The following is a 22,083-nucleotide window of genomic DNA, read 5'->3' as shown; positions in this document are numbered from 1 at the left end:
TATTGAGGGGCATAATAGAACGCCCATCTCCATGGGCGTCTATGTCCGAGAACGGGTACGTGAAGGGGCGGGACAGACCGTATTTTCAAAAAAAAATGGCCGCCCATCTTTTTTTTTTTTTTCGATAATACGGTTTGTGCCCGGCAAATGCATCGGATATGTGCGGATTTGAGCTGGACGGTCTCGTTTTTCAGCGATAATGGAAACTGAAGGCGCCCAGCTCAAAAACGAACAAATCCAAGGCATTGGGTCGTGGGAGGGGCCAGGATTCATAGTGCACTGGTCCCCCTCACATGCCAGGACACCAACCGGGCACCCTGGGGGGCACTTGTAAAAATTAAAAAAAAATTTAAAATACCTCCAGTCCATAGCTCCCTTCCCTTGGGTGCTGAGCCCCCCAAATCCCCCCCCAAAACCCACTGCCCACACCTCTACACCATTACCATAGCACTTATGGCTGAAGGGGAGCACCTAGATGTGGGTACAGTGGGATTTGGGGTCTTTTGGAGGGCTCAACATTAACCACCACAAGTGTAAGAGGTAGAGGGGGATGGGCCTGGGTCCACCTGCCTGAAGTCCACTGCACCCACCAATAACTGCTCCAGGGACCTGCATACTGCTGTCATGGAGCTGGGTATGGCATTTGAGGCTGGCATAGATGCTGGAAAAAAAGTTGTTAAAGTTTTTTTTTTGGTGGGTGGGGGTTAGTGACCACTGGGCGAGTCAGGGGTGGTCATCCCCGATTCCCTCCAGTGGTCATCTGGTCATTTAGGGCACTTTTTTGGGACTTGTTCGTGAAAAAAAAAAGGGTCCAAAAAAAGTGACCTAAATTTGCGCTAAAAATGGCCATTTTTTTGATTATCGGCCGAAGGCGCCCATCTCTGCTCGGCCGATAAACACGCCCCAGTCCTGCCTTCACCACGCCCCCGTAACTTTGTTCATTCCCGCGAAGGAGTGCAGTTTAAAGCGCCTAAAATCGGCTTTCGATTATACCGATTTGGGTGCCTTTGCGAGATGGGCGCCCATCTCCCGATTTGGGTCGAAATCTGGGCGCCCATCACTTTATAAGGCTGATTGCTTCCTTCAAAGTTATACTTGTGTGTATGTGTGTTTTCAAATTACATCAGACAAACAAGGCAGGTAGCATTAATATTACTTTGGAACCTTCAAGGAGTACTGAGACAAGTCATAATTTAAAGATGAAATGAAGGATCACATTCCCTTTGCCAAAGGTAGAAGGAACATGCCAGAGCTCTGACCTATGGAAATGATGGGCCTATTGCCATCGGGGACTTCCAGACTTGTGGAATTGTAGCTGCTGAAATCTATAGCTCTGTTGACTCCAATGTAAGGGAGGAATGGTCTAATTGCAGTGGGCTTTCATCCTGGCAACCTGGGTTCGATTCCCAGTACAGCTGCTTGTGACCTTGGGCAAGTCACTTAACGCTCATTGCCCCAGGTACAAAAAACAACTGAGATTGTGAGCCCTCTAGGGACAGAGAAAGTACCTGCATATAGTGTTGACAGCGCTGTGTACATCTAGTAGCGCTATAGAAATGATTAGTAGTAGTTATGTATATGGCTTCAGGTCAAAGCCAGATTTTTAATTTCAGTTCCCAGTATGTTCATATTCCCCCTTTCTGAGTAGGAAAGCCAAGAACACAGACACCGGAATGCACTGAGTAAGCAGTTACAGAACCCAGATTCACATAAAGTGAAGCTATAGTTTTGCAGACACTGACACCACTGTTACTGTAGGTATAATCCCTCCCAGTAGCAAAATACTAAAGAAATTACAATAGCGGTATCTCATTTGGCTCCAGAAATTAAGCCTTAATATTGTTCTTATACAATAATATCATATATTCTGCCAATTCTGCCCAGCCATTCTCTCACAGCCTGACGAACACGGACGTCAGTCACATGACAGGTCAACTGACTGATACAGGGAAACACAGCTGGCTGCAGAGCTGTAAACATCTGGTCTGGCAGGATCTGGATCTGATTGAGAACCGTCAACACCATGTCGGTCCATGCCTAAAGGAACAAAAATGAAGGGGTGAAAAATAAATAGTGTCTGTTCGTTCATCCCCTTGCTACCCTAAAACAGTTGACAGTTGAGTTTGTGGCCATCATAAGAATCCAGAAACAGGAATGGCTAGTTCCTATCCTCAGCATTCACAAACCGGACTGGTTTTCGGGGTAGCAACTGGGAGCTCATAGTCAAAGCAAGGTATTATGTGCACTGGCAGCTGGTGAATGTATAACTTGGGCAACTATATAGATTGTAACAAACTAAAAATCCATCTAAATAGCCCAACGCTATTTGTGAGGGGGAGAAGTGAGAAAATTGGCCTGACAGAGACAAAATATAGCTGCTATCCAGATAAGCTAAATGGACTAAAGTGACTGAATAAGCACCAGACACAGCAGTGCTGAATATACATATTAATTTAAATGTCACTGCCAGCAATTAACATGGTGGCCACCACCGCCACTGAAATCAGACTCCCCGGTTTTTAGATTAATTGCACCTACATATATCTCAGGACTATTTGATGCAGTCAGCCTGAAAACCAGACCTGTTTGTGGTCCTCGAGGAACAAAACTAGCCATACTTATTACATATCTGTAAACTTTGAATTCCTAACTGATATCTGGCTTCTGAGGAGCTCTTTCAATTCTGAGGATCATTCTACAAGGAGATCTAGTGAGGGCTCCACTTAACGTATGGTAGATGATGATAGATAAGATCAATTGAGCCCTCCAGTCTGCCCAGTTATCTCGGTTCTGGTCTTTGTCAGTTCAGGTAGCTCACCACATAAACTCCCATACCTACTCTAACAGCAGATCTCCTCTCTGCTGGCAGCTTTTTAACTAACTTCTCAGCTCTGTTCCTTTTATTGTCCTCTGTTTACGCCATTACTGTATAAATAATGGCCTCCACCACCTTTGCTGGTAGGCCTTGTTGTCCTATTTTTCTTTAGTTCTTACAACGCTCATTCCACATCTTACTACCAAGGTGTCTAGTAATTCAGACAACCAGTAAAATATCCCACAATCCCAAGCTCATATATGATTACACTATGGCAACTGTGACTTATTAGAAGCCTGATGCGGCCTTACTGTCATTAGTTTGTATTCTGCACTCCTTGGTCCTGTAAAGTTCCACAACACTACGCAAACACTCAAACCCCCTCCCTTATATAATCTATCTGATATCTCCCACTCACCCTTACCACCAGTAGTGTGCTGGAGCAGGCTCTCACAGGCTCGCAAGAGCCGGTTGTTAAGTTTTTAAGAATTTTGGGAGCTGGTTGTTAAAGTAGGGCCCTCCATGGCTACTTTAACAACTGGCTCCCAAAATGTGGGCTTGGGCCCCCTGCTGAATTCTCTTTTACTTTACTGGTGGGGATGCTGAGCCCTGCCAGCCAAGTAAATAGACTGCTGCTGCTCCCCGCTCTTTGTTTCCAGCTCTGAGCAGCACTTGGGACTTCTCGAGCATGTGAAAGAAGTTCCAGCATGCTGCTCAGAGCAAGATGTTGGGAGTGGTGGCAGTCCATTTATTGGCTGCCAGCAAAGGTATGCCTAGCGTGCCCGCACGAAGGGAGGGAGGAGAGAGAGGCAAGTTTTGCTCTCTCCCCCCCACTCCAGCCACCCCTGGCCCTTCCAACTGCAGAGCTGGCTACGTCCGGAGAAAGAGCCTGTTGTTAAAAATTTACCAGCACACCCCTGCTTCCCACAGTGCTCTGTCTTTATTCCAAATATATTCAGCAGTTTGGTTGTGATAACTTCTGCTTGTAGGCTATTCCAAGCATTTATCACCCTCTCAGAAGTCTTTTTTTTCAGATTTCCTCTGAATATTCCCATGTCCCCACCTTCAATGTCAGATCATGACCCCTTGTCTTAAGAATTGTCCTTTCTAGGCAAAGTTCCATTTTTCCACACATCATTGATGCTTGTCTAATATTTAAATGTTTCAGCTGAATATACCAAATATGTATCCAAATAAAAGCAGAAGCACATCCTCAGAAAATTTCAGATATGGAACATTTTCACTGTGAACACAAAATCAAAATAGCACCCCATTCTTCAAAGTAATGTCAGAATCGCCCCCCCCCTTAACCAGGGCTTGTTTTGAGGGGGTACTTGGGGGGTTCTGAGTACCGGCACCTTTTCCATTGTCTGCTAAAATTGACCCATGGTCCCCAAGTTTAAATGAAAGAGCTCAGGCTCTACACACCAATTCTGCTTTGTCATAGATTCTGTGACTGGTTCCAGGGGGCCTGGCTATTGTGGGGTGGGTCCCTCAGTGATCATCCCACCCCTGAAGGGTGGCCTGGCATTTGAGTACTGGCACCTTTTTTGCTATAAAAAACACACTGCCATTAACTAATAATCAATTAGGTTAATATACTTGCTATGCACCTAAAATGAAGGGCTGAGGAGGTATAATAGGGCCTGATGAAGGGGAAGATGAGAACCCAAAAGGCAAATAATACTGGTCTCTTTCAGGGCTACTCACTAGAACTTTTTTTTTTTTTAAGTAGTTGCATTTTGTTGAATCATGCAACATTACTATCCAGTCCGGTTCTTTAAACTCTCTGGACCCTAAAAACAACACAGCACTGAACACCTAAAAATGCAGCAGTTCAGAATCAGTGTGCAAGTTGCCCTATATAGTTCACTGTTATATACAGTACATTGCAAAGGTTTTTCACACCCTTGTACATTGTTCATTCTGCTGACTAAAATATATAATTCAAAATGTGTCAGCATTTGCTTCACTGACCTTTTATAAACATTCTTTTTGGCAGAATAGCTCAAACTCTTTCAAGTTGGGCTATGGATCATTTGTGGTCTGCACTGTTCAAAAGTCTTGCTATGGATTTCCTACTGGATTAAGTTCTAGGATTTGATTGGGTCATTCACTTTTTTCTTGCTGAGTCACAACCTCATGAAAGGCTACAGAGGAAATTGGAGGGTCATGGGATAGGAGGAAATGTCCTATTGTGGATTAAAAACTAGTTGAAGGATAGGAGACAGAGAGTGGGGTTAAATGGGCAGTATTCACAATGGAGAAGGGTAGTTAGTGGGGTTCCTCAGGGGTCTGTGCTAGGACCGCTGCTTTTTAATATATTTATAAATGATTTAGAGATGGGAGTAACTAGCGAGGTAATTAAATTTGCTGATGACACAAAGTTATTCAAAGTCGTTAACTCGCGACAGGATTGTGAAAAATTACAGAAGGACCTTACGAGACTGGGAGACTGGGCAGCTAAATGGCAGATGACGTTTAATGTGAGCAAGTGCAAGGTGATGCATGTGAGAAAAAAAGAACCCGAATTATAGCTACGTCATGCAAGGTTCCACGTTAGGAGTTACGGACCAAGAAAGGGATCTGGGTGTTGTCGTCGATAATACACTGAAACCTTCTGCTCAGTGTGCTGCTGCGGCTAGGAAAACGAATAGAATGTTGGGTATTATTAGGAAAGGTATGGAAAACAGGTGTGAGGATGTTATAATGTCATTGTATCGCTCCATGGCGCAACCGCACCTTGAGTATTGTGTTCAATTCTGGTCACCGCATCTCAAGAAAGATATAGTAGAATTGGAAAAGGTGCAGCGAAGGGCAACTAAAATGATAGCAGGGATGGGACGACTTCCCTATGAAGAAAGACTGCTAGGGCTTTTCAGCTTGGAGAAGAGATGGCTGAGGGGAGACATGATAGAGGTATATAAAATATTGAGTGGAGTGGAACAGGTGGATGTGAAGCATCTGTTCATGCTTTCCAAAAATACTAGAACTAGGGGGCATGCGATGAAACTACAGTGTAGTAAATTTAAAACAAATCAGAGAAAATATTTCTTCACCCAATGCATAATTAAACTTTGGAATTCGTTGCCGGAGAATGTGGTGAAGGCGGTTAGCTTAGCAGAGTTTAAAAAGGGGTTAGACGGTTTCCTAGAGCACAAGTCCATAAACCGCTACTAAATGGACTTGGGAAAAATCCACAATTCCAGGAATAACATGTATAGAATGTTTATATGTTTGGGAAAATTGCCAGGTGCCCTTGGCCTGGATTGGCCGCTGTCGTGGACAGGATGCTGGGCTTGATGTCCTGCATGTTGTACATGCAGGATGGCAGGATGTCAGACTCACAGAAACAGAACAAAGTCTTGCGCCGGAAGAAGAGGACCTTGGCTGGCGGGGGTTTGGGTCCCCTGCCAGCAAAGGTAGCCCACTGCGACAGAGGGTTGGCGGCGGGAGGGGAGGTCGAGAGGGTCGTCGGCAGGGGGGTCCAGGGCCAAATCTACGGTGGACCAGGCCCCCCTGGCCCCACGTAGCTACGCCACTGGTCAGAAATATTTGGGATGCAATCAACACTTTTTGGTTTCTTATTCATACTACTTTTTGAATATTTCTATAATTATTCTTTCTAATTAAAGGGTAAACTATGCTGTTAGACCAGTGGGTGAAAATAAAATCCTACTTTGATACATTCTAACTTGTATATTTTAGACAGCAGAATGTGAAACATGCACAAGGGTGTGAAGATTGCAGATCAAGACACTAAGCACATCCTCTAAGAAAAATTTAAAATTAAATCTTGAGAAATTAAAGTGTTTTTCAATGTTGGGCCAATAGCTTATCTGGGTAGCAACCACTGCTCTCTCTAAGCTGAGCGGGTGTTCTCCAACTGCATTGCTGCTAGTGGCAGGAGGTGCTTCAATATTGTTTTCGATGGCTAAAGATAGGCAGGTTCCAAGGAGTCCTGCAGAACTTGCCTGCCATTCACTATTGAAAATGAGATGGTGAAACAGCACTCCCTACTGGCAGGACTGTAGGTGGAGGACTCCCACTCAGCTTAGAGGGAACAGTGGTAGCAACACCTGCTAAATAAGAGCCATTGACTAGGGCCATCCATCAATACTCGGTGGCATTATCTGTATAATGCCACTGAAAATCGTAGACCACCCTGGCACTATCCAGATAGTCTGGGGATAGAGTGGAATATTATCCTGATAGTAGTGATATTCAGCGCTGCTACCTGAAAATCTATCCAGACAGAAGACAGAAAAATTGCTGTCTTAAATGTCCAGACAACAGTGCAGAATACTGCAGTTTTACCTGGATAGCTGCTGGTGCAGAATATCTGGGAAAATGTTTAAATGCTGACTGAGGAGTTTAAATATTGATCCGTATGCTTTCCAAACATGTGTGTCCTGTTTCCTTCATACATTTACAGAATGTGCCATACCTGTATCTGTGCCTCAGCATCCCGTACAGAAATGTTGTGCGTGCTGACTGTAGAACCAGAGCGAGGCCGCTTTTCCTGCCGCAGAATTTCTGGGCCTGCACTGAAGGAATGCCTCATCTGACCTTGGTCTACCAGATGTTGAGGTCGTTGGGGGACAGGAGAATCCTGCCCTCTTGAACATGTCGACTCCCCTTTTTTATCCACTTTGGTATCTTTAACAAATGTGGAAAGGTTGTGTTGCTGTTTCCTCTTTTTGTACTCGGTCATCAGTTTTGAGATGGTTTTGTCAGTGGCCATGGTATAGATTTTGTTGCCAGCACTCTCCCACCATTCTTTTTTCCTGCTTTGGTCCTTCTTTTCGATTTTAGGACTTGGTGGCGGCACCACCCCTCCAATTACAACTTTGGATGTTGAGTTCTCTGCAAGATAATCTTTAGCTTGACTTCGGTCATCTTCAGATGGTGTACCTTTCCCAGAAAACCCTCCTGTTGAGGGAGTAGAGATGTCAGATTGAAATGATGGTAGGATGAAAAAATGGTCTCCTTTAAGAACTGGGAGTCCCTCTGCACTGCTCTCGAGGTCCAGATGCATTTGGATATAGTTATTACATAGCTCCATGCACAGTTTGTGCAGCCTTTTGACCAACCAAGCCCGATCAGCATTGCTGACTGGTTGGCCACTCAGAGATGGTATTCTGGCCCTCCAGTGCCTTTTTTCTTTCCCTCTTGGAGGGCTGACTTGAGCTGTCTCCTCAAAAATGTCTTCATCTTCTGAAGAACACTGTTGAGAGGAGTCCGTACTTCTGTCGTCATCCTCAAAAAGGATTTTCTTTACCTGCTCAGATGTAATGTTCTCCTGATTGGTCAGAAGGGCACAGATCAAAGCCTGGAAGTAAATATTGAAGCTCATGACTGATTGGCGGTATAGGTTGGCAGCTCCTCCAATACCAGAAACTTTCATCAGCAGGCACTTTAGTCCAGGCCTGGTGTCAAACTCTCTGGCTGTCTGATAGGAATCCAGCAGCAGGTCAAAGATAAGAGCCAAGTTCTGCATGGAGATATATCTGAGGAAACCAGCAGGCTTGGAGTCTTGCACTTGAGTTGTCTTCTCCTCCAACTGAGAGGGCCCTTTCACAAACTCTTCCAGCAAAATATCGTATAAATTCTGAAGCAGCACTTGATGAGACAACAAGCTGACTACTATTGTCCTAAAAGGGATACTTAAGAGAAAATTAAAAAACAAGAGTCTAAATACAGCCAATGCTCTTAAAAGGATACTTTAAAAAAACAGAAAAAAAATCACATCTTAAAGCCTGTGATCTATACTCAGTGCTCTTCAGAGGTATTCAGCCCTGACTGCATATGAAAATGAATGTGCAAAAATAATTTGGGGCTTCAAGGTGATCTGTAGTCGATATCCTCCAGCTTTCTCTTTTTGGTTATATTCTGATTCAAGTACAGACACCACAGTGATATTCACAGTTGGAGGTAACCAAAAATAATTAGGAAGAAAAGTATATTTACTATACAGCTGAATCAATAGAAGACCCACCATTTTAACTTTTAAAATAATAGGAAAGCAATGGTGAGCAAAGAATCATTCTTTTTTTTCCCTCAAAATTACAAATTTATACTTCTGGTAAGTTCAGTTTGGCAGCAGTGCAGTTTTCTTTAAAAGCATGGTCATATGAAAGAAAAATATTACAGAAACCTTAGATGCCTGAGGACAGTGATGTAATATGTGAAGGCAGGTAAAGAGCAATTGGCCCATTGAGTCTTTTGACACTGCTAGGATTTATTTTCAGCCTTGCCTTCTTTTAAAGATAAATGTCAGCCGCAGTGTTAATTGCTGTACAGTACATTTGGCTTTTGGCTTATCTAACTTCCACACTGGAAGTAACAGCAGGAAGACCAAAACTCTGCTGTGCTCAACCTTCCTTAGCTGCCTCTATGACTGTTCTCTGTAGCAGTGGTTTTCAACCCAGCTCTCTGGGTTTTCAGGATACCCACAATGAATATGAATGAGAGATATTAGTATGCAATGGAAGAAGTGCATATTCATTGAAAACCCAACTGGTCAGGTGGTCCCTGAGGACTGGGTTGAAAACCACTGCTCTATAGCAATTTTACAACTGGAGGGCAAAGCAGAAAGAATTCCAGTTCATTACTGCTAAATTTGTTTTTTTTAGCAGATTGTCTTATTATTCCAGAAAAAGACTCTCCCTGGATTAATACCTAAAATCAAAGCAAACTGTTATAGCTATTGATCTATTTGTCCTTAAGGAACTCGTATAACTTGTTCTTATATAGATACAGCTAGGAAGATCACCCTGGAGACGTATTCATACGGTGCGGCGAATCCAAGTCCAAAAGGTCTTTATCAAGACTCCTGAGGCAGGACTGTGGCCGAAACACAGATCTGTGTCGAGTCTGTAATAAAGTTTACTATTTTGACTTATCTGTCCCAGTCCCTAGAGTTATTGGGCTATATCCGGCTACATAAGCTCAATATCTGGGTCTGAGGCAGCTGCTCGAGTTATCCAGATACCGCCAGTATTGAACGCTGATACCTAGAAAGCTATCCAGACAAGTCAGGATTGAAATTAATCTGATCCTATTTGCTTGGATAGTAGTTATCTGGATAACAGCACTGGATATCAATAGTGCCCGGATAGTCTCTGGCTTCGCCTATGCTCCACCCCTGGATCGCCATGACACTATCCAAATAGTACCATAATGTTCTCAAATCCACACCTCAAACTTTGTCATTTTTTTCTCTAAAAGTTAGTTATCCATCTTTGCGCATTTTGTTTTCTGTAAAAATAACGGGGGACATATGCAGACTTGGAACCACCTCTTCACTGCCAGAAAAGCTGTCCCATATAGCATTTTCATCTTTTTATTTACAGCTGCTGGTAAATAACAAGCTGAAACTGCAACTTTCAAAATAACTTATGAAAAAGAAGAATCCCCTTACCCCAGCTTCCTGTCATATAGTGCAGCGTTAGTAAAGAGAGGGAGAGAAGAAACCCCACACCATTAAATATCATGATTGCCTGCAGATACGATTTGAACATGCAAAGGTTAGAAAACAGATCATAAACAGAACCACCATGAGCAGAAGTGTTGTTTTAGCAGGTGCAGTCACTGAAAAACATTCCACTGATAAGTAACAGGAACACCCTTCGATGTGCTCAAGCAGAGTGCCCATTGGCCATCTGAGAAGAACAGCCATGACTGCTGTGTAATTCAAAATGTATAACTATGTTTTTGTTTAGCAGTGGTCTTCAGGCAACTTACATCAAACATCACATGTGACATATGGCATTTTCTGAAGGTCATTTAACAATGGTGTCCATATGCCTTGGAAAGAATAGAAGTCTCCATGCATCCAGTTGACAGCCATGATATACAAGATGTTCTCATGACTATAACGAATACAAAACTCCCATGGTGCTAAGGTCCTATACTGGGAAGTTATTTCTTACAAAGGAACAGAAGACACCGTGTGCTACGGAAGTCCAGTGCTGTCTGCTCCGCTGGCTGTAAAAATGAAAGGGAGCTAGCTATGCACATTGCTAAATAAAGAGGCAAGAGAGGAAGACACAGAATTAAGGGAGAGGGGGGACGGACTGCAGAGGGCAGGAGTGTCATTTGTCCTGTTTGGTGCTCATCCCTCTCCCCCTTCATTCCTACCATTTATAACCCATTCATAACCCTACTCCCAACCCTCCTTTCCACGTGGAGTTTCAAGCACGGCAGCTCTGAGAGTCATAACTTGTGTTCACGATGCCACTGCATCTTAATAACCATTTAAGAGGGCACAGGTGGAAGAGACACATGAGCTATGACAGTGTCACAGAGTTCTCCACTTTGCCACTCGTAGCTCATCTGGCACATTAGTTTACCTTTTCTGGGTGTGTCCATTGGGTTTTTCATCAGGAGGCAGATCAATGATGAGCACACAGAACTGAGCATGTTCAAAGCCTTCTTTATTGTTTGGCGTCTTTGGCGAGCACTGGGTATCCAACATGAATACCTGAAAAGCATAAGCAGTTCAATACCTGCATTCATTGAGTACCACAGAAGATGGACAGCAAATACCATATTCCATAATGACTGGCTGCAATATGAGGAAAAACAAAGAGAGAGAGAAGCACACTGGCACTCCAGCACAGTGCTAAGTACAACTGTACATATATTGTAAGTGATTTCATAACACCTCTCAGAACTACCTACGGACATGTAACCTATTGTTTTTTTTCACTGTTCTTTAAAAAAATAATAAAGTTTCTTGGAATTAAAACAAACAAACAAACAAAAAAAACCTACCTACAGGAAATACCTACTCCACAGGTCTAATGACACAATACAATGCACACCAAAAGCCAAGGCTAAATTTTACCCGATTGGTGATTTTTAAGTTGTGATCTTTTGTAGAAAAGGTATGGGCAAGTACATGCCCATGCGAACTTTCTACTATAAACCAAAACAGTATTACTAAGAGAAGTTATTTTACTTGAACTTTCCACTCAGCTGAAGACCCAGTTTGTTGCCTTCATAGTGTTTCTAGTCTTGTGCTGGATAATTTTGAAAAATTTACACAGTGTCTGGAAAAAATCAGAACCCTTTACATTATTTTCAAAATACTTTGCAATTGTTTACACGTTTACTCCCCTGCTTACTAAGCTGCACTAGCGGCTGTCATGTGTTAATACCAACACAGCCCATTTACTTTGAAGGGGTTGTGTTGGCATTGCCGTGAGGCAGCCGCTAGCGCAGCTCAGTAAACAGGGGGGTTAGCATGACCTTTGAAAATACATTAGTATAATAGTTTTTTCTTAATTAATTCATAATCTGTGTTTAAAATGTTCTCTTTCAACCTTGACACATAAACAAAGTCTTCAACATCGCTGAGCTGTTGGCTCAATGAATTCTGGGATTAAGCACTCAACTGTTTTGCAAGCTCAATGCACTGGAGCTCCATCCTGTTGAAAAATAAAAGTACTCGAATTTCAAGCAAAAGTTTCTGCTGCAGTAGGAAGTTTTGAAGTTATTTGGAAAAATGTTGAGGGTCATGTTTTTTTTCAGACACCATGCAGAATTTAGCTACAAGACAGGGTTATAACATACAAAAATCAAGCAGGAGACAGCCTAATCATATCTCTTCATAAAGGCAGTTAAGTCTCAATAAATTAATTATCTCTTCAGCCTTCATCAGAGTCTTATGATTGAACTACATTATTGGCTTTTAAGTAAGCAACTATTATTGGTTAATTTTCTTTTCAAGAAAACTAAACAATGTTGTCATTCCTGATTTGAATTTTTCTCTACAGTAAAATGAGACTTTAAAAAAGGTACTAAGATCTTGAACACTGTTCTGCTCATGAGCTTCCCTCTTCTTCTAAAAAAATGTCACCTGTGAGCCTATGTTTTCTGTGTGGGCCTCTGACTTGTACTACTTTATCTCTCGCATCAGCTGGCTGGTTACCTGTTGCGTCATGGCTCGAATTCTCCAGTATTCCACCTCAGCATTGGGACAAAGAGAGGGAGCTGCCACTTTCACTTCACAGGCATCCCCGGAAAAGTTTTCAGAACCGCTGTGAAAATAGCCCAGTAAGTTCTAAAGGGAGACAAGACATCCAGCTGTCACTGCAAGTGAGAAGGGCAAAGCTACCCCCTAGTGTGGTGGTCTGATGGCACAGCACAACCTAGTAGTGCAGAATGATGTCTACAATGCAGTTGTGTTTTTGTGGGTTAGATCAGGGCTAAAGAAAGGGTATTAGGTACCCTAGGCGAGCCTTCAGATTTGTGCCTCTATGGCTGGCATAATGTTCATGCCTAAATTACAATATTCTATAAATAGCTGGAATTTAAAAAAAATCACCACTCTAAGAGCTTCAAAAGACCTCAGTCGTGCAGCTCAATGAACTTAGCTCATGTCATCAAGATTTATGCACGACCTACTCCATTGGTCTTTAACAATTAGTCACTGATAATTCTTAAAGCATTTAATTTTAATTGTATTTATTAATGAAAGTAAAAACTTCTCTTTGTTGGCTCAGGGGTGGCTTGTCCAACATGACCCATGTTTCGCAAACTGCTTTCTCAAGGACATGCCCACTATTCAATAGCCAGATGCAACTTGCCAACATACAGCCTTCAGCAAAGAAAGCAGTTTGCGAAATATGGGTCATGTCAGACAATCCACCCGAGCCGACAAAGAGAAGTTTTTACTTTCATTAATAAATACAATTAAAATTAAATGCTTTAAGAATTATCAATGACTAATTGTTAAAGACCAATGGAGTAGGTCGTGCATAAATCTTGATGACATGAGCTAAGTTCATTGAGCTGCACGACTGAGGTCTTTTGAAGCTCTTAGAGAGGTGATTTTTTAAATTCCAGCTATTTATATTGTGGAGGAGTAGCATATAGTAGTTAGTGCAGTGGACTTTGCGACTAGTGAACTGGGTTCAATTCCCACTGCAGATCCTTGTAAGTCTGGGCAACTCACTTAACCCTCCATTGCCTCAGGCACAAAATAAGTGCCTGTATATAATATGAAAACCCCTTTCCTCATAAGGAATTAGGTGGGTATATGCTCTGTAGCCATTCATTTAACTAAGAAGCTGGCTAGATTTTAGCAAGCTATATTGTGAGAGGAGATTCAACTAACAACTTACCTCATATTTCTAGGAAAGGAGTGGGGTGGGGGGGGGGTTGGGAGTCACTATTTTTTTTTTTGCTATTATGGGGTCATGGCCATAAAAAGATTGATAAGCACTGATCTATGGGGAAAATGCTTAGCACACAGAACCCTGAACTTTGACTGGTATGATGTCAAGGGCAATTCTCAGACTACCCACATTGTTGCAAAGTTTCCAGGTACTTTTTATCTGTGGATTTTGCACCAGCTTTCAAACTGAAAAGTACATGCATCCTTTTACTCTGAGTACTGTTAAGGAAAGAGTACCCACTGAGGCTTGGTATTCAAATAGCACACATGCAGTTTGGAAACGCACAACTACTCATAATGTAACCATTCACAATCTAATCCAGTCTTTAGGAAAGTTTCCCCCTAAATGATCATAAGAGGGGAAACATGGATTTGATATACCCCTTTTTTAAGATACAACCAAAGTGTTTTACATACTTTCTTTGACTCTAGTGGGCTCATAATCTAAGTTTTTTTTGTATCTGGGGCAATGGAGGGTTAAGTGACTTGCCCAGAGTCACAAGGAGATACAGTGTGATCTGAACTCAGTTTCCCAGCTTCTCAACCCACTGCACAATTAGATTACTCCAGGAGACGCATTATGCAATACTGTGCACAATTTACTTGCATACAGGATGGACAACTTTCAAAGCTTTATCCTAGATAAATGATTTTTGCACGCTGTGCTCCCCATGTCTTGCTGAATGGATGGAAGGGGGGGGGGGGGGGGGGGGGGAGACTACAGTTCAAGTTACTAGGTCCAATCGTTGTCCATGACTTTATACCATCAGCTCTTCTATTCAGCATTCCTGCTGTGCTTGGTGTGAATTTTGGGACAATAATTTTTAAGAACAGAATAGATTTCAGCTCAGGGATTTTTTTTTACCTTCACTGGCTCGAGAGTAGCAGAAAAAGCATTCTGTAAGGCACAGCACGCCAGCCTCCACATTTCTTCAGTAAACACAGGCCCAGCCGTAACCAGGACATACCTGAGAGCCAATAAAACCTTCTATTACATTTCTATACAAACAATGGAGATTTCATTTTAGAAACATGGCAGAAAGTGAGACCAGGACTAATTGGTTATATGAGAAACTTTTGTACACTGTCTTTGTATACATCAAGAAAGGCTTGATGAGTGAGGGGAAATATGAAAAGTTTATAAAATCACAACTGACAGGTTAATAGGGAACAGACTAGAGGACACTGCAAGAAACTAACAAGTGGTATATTTTAAAGAAACTGGAATAAAGCATTTTTTTCAACTAGTACAAAATTAAGCTGTGGAACTGTTCCAAAGGATGTGGTCACGGCTAGTAGCATAGCTGGATTTAAAACTGCTTTGCACAAGTTTCCAGAGAACAGGGCCATGAATAGCTATTAGAGACATGGTACTGTCACCTCTTACTGCTGGGTATGAGCAACATATGATAGATCTCTCCACTAGGATCTGCTGGGTAGATCCTAGTGATCCAGACTGTCCACTGTCAGAGATGGGATTCTGGACTTGAAGAACCAATGGCTAGACCCAGCATGATACTTCTTACGCTCTTATATATTGCTTGGTATGAACAGAAACAAACAGGAAACAGTGTACTGCAGAAGCAGAACAGACAACCGAACAGCAGCAGCGATCCAAGGAAGGACAAACACAGCAAGAGTATATCCAAATGTCAACTTTAATGGAGACAGGAACCAACCCGGCCAAGTTTTGGAAAAACCTTCGTCAGGGGTCACACGTAGGTTTCCACAATACATTCACAGATAAACACCTGCACAGAAAAAGCTCTGGTCCAATTCCAAAAGTCAATGACTAGGCCAGGTTGGGCCCTGTTTCCATTAAAGTTGACATTTGGATAAACTCTTGCTGTGTTTGTCCTTCCTTGGATCGCTGCTGCTGTTTAAACATGTGGAATATTCTGCCCATAATCCACACGTCTATAAATCACCAATAAGTGAGGTCAAAAGTCACTCACGCTGAAGCACCACAGAACAGAACAAACTTGCAATCTACTGTATTCACTGAAGTCTTTATCATGGCAAAACAATGTTAAGTTTAATTTCGGAAGGGACTGAGCCAGTGGTTCCCAAACCTTGTCCTGCAGGCACCCCAGCCAGTCAGGCTTTCAGTATATCCACAATGAATATTCATGAGAAAGATTTGAATACAGTGGAGGCAGGGCATGCAAATCTGTCCCATGAATATTGATTGTGGGTATCCTGAAAACCTGACTGGCTGGGGTGCCTCCAGGACCAGGTTTGGGGAACCACTGGACTGAACTATTCACTTTTATTTTAAAGCAAATCATCTGCTTGCCCTTTTTCCTGCATGGACAACTACTGGGCCTGATATTCAAAGCCATTTAGCTGGCCGCTGACTGGTTAAATCGATTGGTTGGGGCTAGCACAAATATTCAGCGGCATTTAACCAGCTAAGTGCCGCTGAATATCGCGGCTAGTACCAAACACAGAGCCGGCTATCTTGGGGGGCGTTCTGGGGGAGGAGTCAGCATTTAAGCGGCTAGGGTTTGTGCATTAATGGACATAGATATGTGTCCTATCTTTATGTGCTAACCCATGGCTGCTAAGTGCTGAATATCGGCTTAAGTGGCTATGTGTTAACTGGCTTAAAAATAACTGGATGTTCAAAGTTTAAGCCTGGACAGGTCCTTGGCTTCGAATATCCGGGAATGATGTTGTCGTCAGTCAGCAAAACGCTCACCGCTGATGGCTGAATATTGACCTCACTAGGTTCAATATATAAACGAGTGGGGAAAGCATGCAGAGCACAGCTTGTGATATCCTTTTTGAACCTCTCTGCGTGTATGCATGCATATATGTACACGTGTTTTCTGTGGAAGCACAGCAATCACGGCAACACACTGCGCTGTTTGTGCTTTCAGATTCAATAGTCTTTTTAAAGACTGTATCCATTTTTAGCATCCTTGTGAGGCTTTTTAAAAAAATCATACCTGAGGTGGGCACTCTGGCCGAAACACGGTGCCATGTTGAGTCACTAAATTTTATAAAATAAACTAAATGTAACTATTACTATTCTTCCTGGTGTGCTTGAAGTGTCCTGTTGACCATATTACTCCATTGTTTGACTTCTGTGAAAGCACTGCATGTGTTGTGTCTGAGGGGTAGCTGGGGGGGTGTTGTGGTGGTTTGCTAGAAAGGAGGTCTCTTTTGTGGAGTTAGTTTGCAGGGTGGTGGAGCAGTTACAGAAGCTATTTCTTAGAGCAGATGCAGTTGTGGGGAAGTTTTTAGAAGTGGGGCAGTTGCATGAGGGTACTTTTTGAGGGTGGGAGGCAGTTATTAAAGGAATATTTTTTTTGGATGTGGGGCATTGCAAGGTGGTGGAGCAATTGGAGGGGTAGTTTTAGGGGTGGGGATATTTGCAGGATGGTAGTTTTTGGGGAGGGGCAATTTGAGGGGGTAGTATTTGGGGGAGAGGCAGTTAACAGGGTGCTGAGTGGCACTTGGAGGAATAGCGTTTAGGGGTGAGAGCAGTGTGGTGGGGCAGTTGTTGGGGAGTATTTTTGGGTGTGTGGCAGTTAGCAGAGGTGGGATAGTAGAATTGGCTAGTTTTGGGGGTGGGACAGTTGCAGGACGGTAATTATTGTGGGTGGTGTAGTATGTAGGGTGGTGGGACAGTTGCTGGGAGATATGTTTTGGGTGTGACACAGTTTGAGGCATATTTTCAAAGCACTTAGCCTTCCAAAGTTCCATAGAAACCTATGGAACTTTGGAAGGCTAAGTGCTTTGAAAATATGCCTCTTTGTGAACTGGGCACCTGAAGGGGTTGAGATTTTGGGGAAAGGGTGATGCAAAATTAGTGGGAGTAATTTGTGGGACAGCGGTAAAGTTGTAGGGACGAGGCCAGGACTCAAGCCAATAGGGGACTGCTGGACAGAAAGGGCCAGGCACTAATGTAACAGGAGACAGTGGTGGAAAGGAGGAGATTTGGGGCCAGACAGACAGTTGGATGGACAGGGGGGGAAGGATGAGAAGAGATGCAGTAGCACAGAAGGGATTCTTAGCAGGAGGAGTGCACAGGTGACTGCCTCCAATCCATTCCACTCCCTGCTGCTTGTATGGACTGCCAGCACATTCAGTTCTTTGTGTAGACAGACAAAGACAGTTCAGCATTAATCGTCAGGTCTGTGCCTTCAAAAACCCTATAAAAAAAATCTTACACTGTCCTTAGAAAGAAAGTGAAAAGGCTGGAATCAGATTCAGAAATATATAAACACAAATATCAGACAGGCTTTGTTGCCCACTGGCTGATTACAGTATTATGGCCTTACCTTATACAGGAGCAGCCAACCCTGGAGATGGACTCTGTAGGCTCGGCCACGCAGGCTACCAGCAGCTTGAAGAGATCCTTCAGCATTGTGTTGATCAAACTTTCATAGCCAATGTCTAAGGAGAGGAAGTCCACTTTTAATGTTAAGTTTCTGATATCTTCACACTTATATATCAAAATCCACTTATATCTTTCTTTCTTCATATGATAAACCGTACTCACAACATGCAATAATTACATTACCTATCTCATACCTCTGAGAATGCATGATTAATATTGGGGAAGAAAGGTTCCATTGATATATCTTTTGATGACTGGCTTTCTGAAGGTCCAAAAAATACTTATATTATAATTGATAAGTAGGAGGGAATTATTTAAATTGTGTTTAATTGATGACCCCTTACATGACCGAAGTTTATATATTAGTCAATTAACTTCATTGTAAGGAGAGAGGGTGGCCAATGTAACGCTGATTTTTTAAAAAGGTTCCAGAGGAAATCCGGGAAATTATAGACCGGTGAGTCTGACGTCGGTGCTGGGCAAAATGGTAGAGACTATTATAAAGAACAAAATTACAGAGCATATTCAAAAGCGTGGATTAATGAGACAAAGCCAGCATGGATTTAGTGAAGGGAAATCTTGCCTCACCAATCTATTACATTTCTTTGAAGGGGTGAACAAACATATGGATAAAGGTGAGCCGGTTGATATTGTGTATCTGGATTTTCAGAAAGCGTTTGACAAAGTACCTCATGAAAGACCCCAGAGGAAATTGGAGAGTCATAGGATAGGAGGTACTGTCCTATTGTGGATTAAAAACTGGTTAAAAGATAGAAAACAGAGAGTAGGGTTAAAGTATTCTCAATGGAGAAGGGTAGTTAGTGGGGTTCCCCAGGGGTCTGTGCTGGGACCGCTGCTTTTTAACATATTTATAAATGACTTAGAGATGGGAGTAACTAGTGAGGTAATTAAATTTGCTGACGACAAAAAGTTATTCAAAGACGTTAAATTGCGGGAGGATTGTGAAAAATTACAAGAGGACCTTACGAGACTGGGCGTCTAAATGGTAGATGACGTTTAATGTGAGCAAGTGCAAAGTGATGCACGTGGGAAAGAGGACCCGAATTAAAGCTATGTAATGCAAGGTTCAACGATTGGAGTCACGGACCAAGAAAGGGATCTAGGTGTCGTCGTTGATGATACGTTGATACCTTCTGCTCAGTGTGCTGCGGCGGCCAAGAAAGCAAATAGTACATTAGGTATCACTAGGAAAGGAGTGGAAAGCAAAAATGAGGATGTTATAATGCCTTTGTATCGCTCCATGGTGCGACTGCACCTTGAATATTGTGTTCAATTCTGGTCGCTGCATCTCAAAAAGGATACACTGGAATTAGAAAAGGTGCAGAGAAGGGCGACAAAAGTGATAAAGGGGATGGGACGACTTCCCTATGGGGAAAGGCTAAAGCAGCTGGGGCTCTTCAGCTTGGAGAAAAGACGGCTGAGGGGAGATACGATAGAGGTCTATAATATAATGAATGGAGTGGAAAGGGTAGACATGAAGCGTCTGCTTACTCTTTCCAAAAATACTAGGACTAGGGGGCATTCGATGAAGCTACAAAGTAGTAAATGTAAAAAGAACCAGAGAAAATGTTTCTTCACTCAAAGTGTAATTAAACTCTGGAATTCATTGCCAGGGTATATGGTAAATGCGGTTAGTTTAGCGGGGTTTTAAAAAGGTTTGGACGGCTTCCTAAAGGAAAAGTCCACAGACTATTATTAAAATGGACTTGGGAAAACTTCACTGCTTATTTCTGGGATAAGCAGCATAAATGTTTTGTATTTTTTTGGGATCTTGCCAGGTATTTGTGACCTGGATTGGCCACTGTTGGAAACAGGATGATGGGCATGATGGACCTTTGGTCTGTCCCAGTATGGCAATACTTATGTAGGTGCTAGGACTGGAGCATCACAGTATTGTTAAACTGACTGTCATAACATACTGCAGAGACAGTACAGGTAACAGGATTCCAACTAGTGTGTGCCTCTTGGCCAACCTCCCCTCTTTAGCTACCTTAGCACAACTGCATGAGAGCTGCTTCTGCATACTTTGATGAACTGTCTCCTCTGATGACTACAATGAATTTGAAATACTTCTGTCTTGCAAATTACTCCTCAATTTATGTGCATACTTTACATTTACACCTGCTTTCTGGCATGCACACACTTCCTGGGTTAACTTGTGTGCTTGTTTATGTAAGTATGTATATAAATGCAAACCTCTCCCCAACCCTGCTCTCATGAGTGCCTCTGCTCAGCTTGGGTAAACGTACGTCACTATATCCGGGATTCTATATATGGCACCTCAATTTCCACATGGAAATCGAAGCATATTCTATAACAACGTGTATAACTTAATTGGTTAACTAGATAATCAGCATTGTTAATTGGATGTTAAGCAATTATCAGCAGTAATTGCCATTGAGATTTACACGCAAAACTCGCTAAATGTATTCTATAAAGCAGTGTGCCTAAATTCTAAGTCACATAGTTGAAAAGGGGACATGACCATGGGCGGGGGAGTTTCTAAAATCTATATGCTGATATAAACTGCACTGAACCCTAAACAGGTGATATTAGCAGTATATAAGACCTGATTTGAATTATTATAGAGTACACCCGACCTGCACATAATTTAGGCGTTGGGATTTACACCAAGTAAAACGTGGCCTAAATAGACATGACCAAATTTATCATGTAGAGAGCCACTTAGCGTATTCTATATACCACATGGAAACTTAAGCCTATTCTATAAAATTTAGGCGCACTTTACAGAATACGCCTAGGCAAATTTTTTTTTCCGCATGGATTTTTCAGGCACCATATACAAAATCTAGCCCTAGGAGTGTAATTCCATAATAAGACCCCTACTAAAAGTGCTGGTTATGGTGCTTTTCTCAAGCCTATACTACAAAGAAAAGTAGGTGTCCACTTTTCTTTACAGAATACAGTAGCCTCGATTATCTGACCTAAACGGGATCAACCCATTGCTGGATAAATTAAAGTTGGATAATATGGAAAACAATGGTAACTTCTCAAACAATACACAAAAGGCAGTAAAAGAAGGGTTCCAGCTCACAACAGTGGTAAAAGTAGGGTCCCAGGTTCATAAAACGGAAACAGAAGCCACTTGACATCACCGGGGGTTCTGCTGGATATGCCAGATGGTTGGATAAGTGAGACTGTACTTTGCTAGCACAAGAGGCTGAAAAAAAGCATCAGCACTTACACCAACCATGCAGCTAACCCTGGAGTTGGAATGTCCGTAATTATGGACATATTCGTGCACTCTGTCCACTGGCAAAGTACTTTTCTACTAGTCAGTATTGTAGAAGAGGCCACTTATGCAGGAATGTGACTAAAATTCTGTAATTCCCACGCTTTTCTGTCATCTACAATTAGGATGAGGGTGAAAGTGTAGGTCAGAAGCGGCAGGTACAGGCGGACCTGAGCTGTGCTGGGGAAAGACCCTCTAAGTGGCCGTGGGGTAGCCCAAGGTGGGTGGCTAGGCATTTTGTGACACTGAGTGACGTGGATGGGGCATTTTCGATATGATGTCTAAGCCCGACTTTAGAAGTCCATTTTCCAAAAAGAAAAACGTCTACCTTTTGGTTTTAGAAAATACTGTTTCTAACAAGGTTTTGTGCTTTGGATGTTTTGTTTTTTTGGTTCATTTTCAAAACAAAAACGTCCAAGTGAAAAACGTAGAAAATCAAGCCATTGGGATGTAGGAGGGGC

At 42.5% G+C, this 22,083-nt stretch overlaps 1 protein-coding gene across 1 annotated transcript in view; it reads right to left on the bottom strand.

The window, feature by feature from the left end:
* Positions 1-1,593: 1,593 nt before the first annotated feature.
* Positions 1,594-22,083, bottom strand: part of ARFGEF3 (ARFGEF family member 3) — a 236,678-nt gene continuing 216,188 nt past the window's right edge. Inside the window, exons 30-35 of the mRNA XM_030198524.1 lie at positions 18,290-18,404; positions 14,866-14,968; positions 12,753-12,884; positions 11,170-11,300; positions 7,263-8,481; positions 1,594-2,037 (exon numbers count right to left, since the gene is read on the bottom strand). Of these exons, the coding sequence (XP_030054384.1) occupies positions 1,846-2,037; positions 7,263-8,481; positions 11,170-11,300; positions 12,753-12,884; positions 14,866-14,968; positions 18,290-18,404 (1,892 nt within the window). The 3' untranslated portion in view covers positions 1,594-1,845. The remainder of the gene's footprint in view (positions 2,038-7,262; positions 8,482-11,169; positions 11,301-12,752; positions 12,885-14,865; positions 14,969-18,289; positions 18,405-22,083) is intronic.

Source organism: Microcaecilia unicolor, chromosome 3 (genome assembly GCF_901765095.1).
Source record: "Microcaecilia unicolor chromosome 3, aMicUni1.1, whole genome shotgun sequence".
Classification (NCBI taxonomy): domain Eukaryota; kingdom Metazoa; phylum Chordata; class Amphibia; order Gymnophiona; family Siphonopidae; genus Microcaecilia; species Microcaecilia unicolor.
Note: the sequence above shows the minus strand (reverse complement) of the source record. Positions and strands in the feature narration are given on the sequence as shown.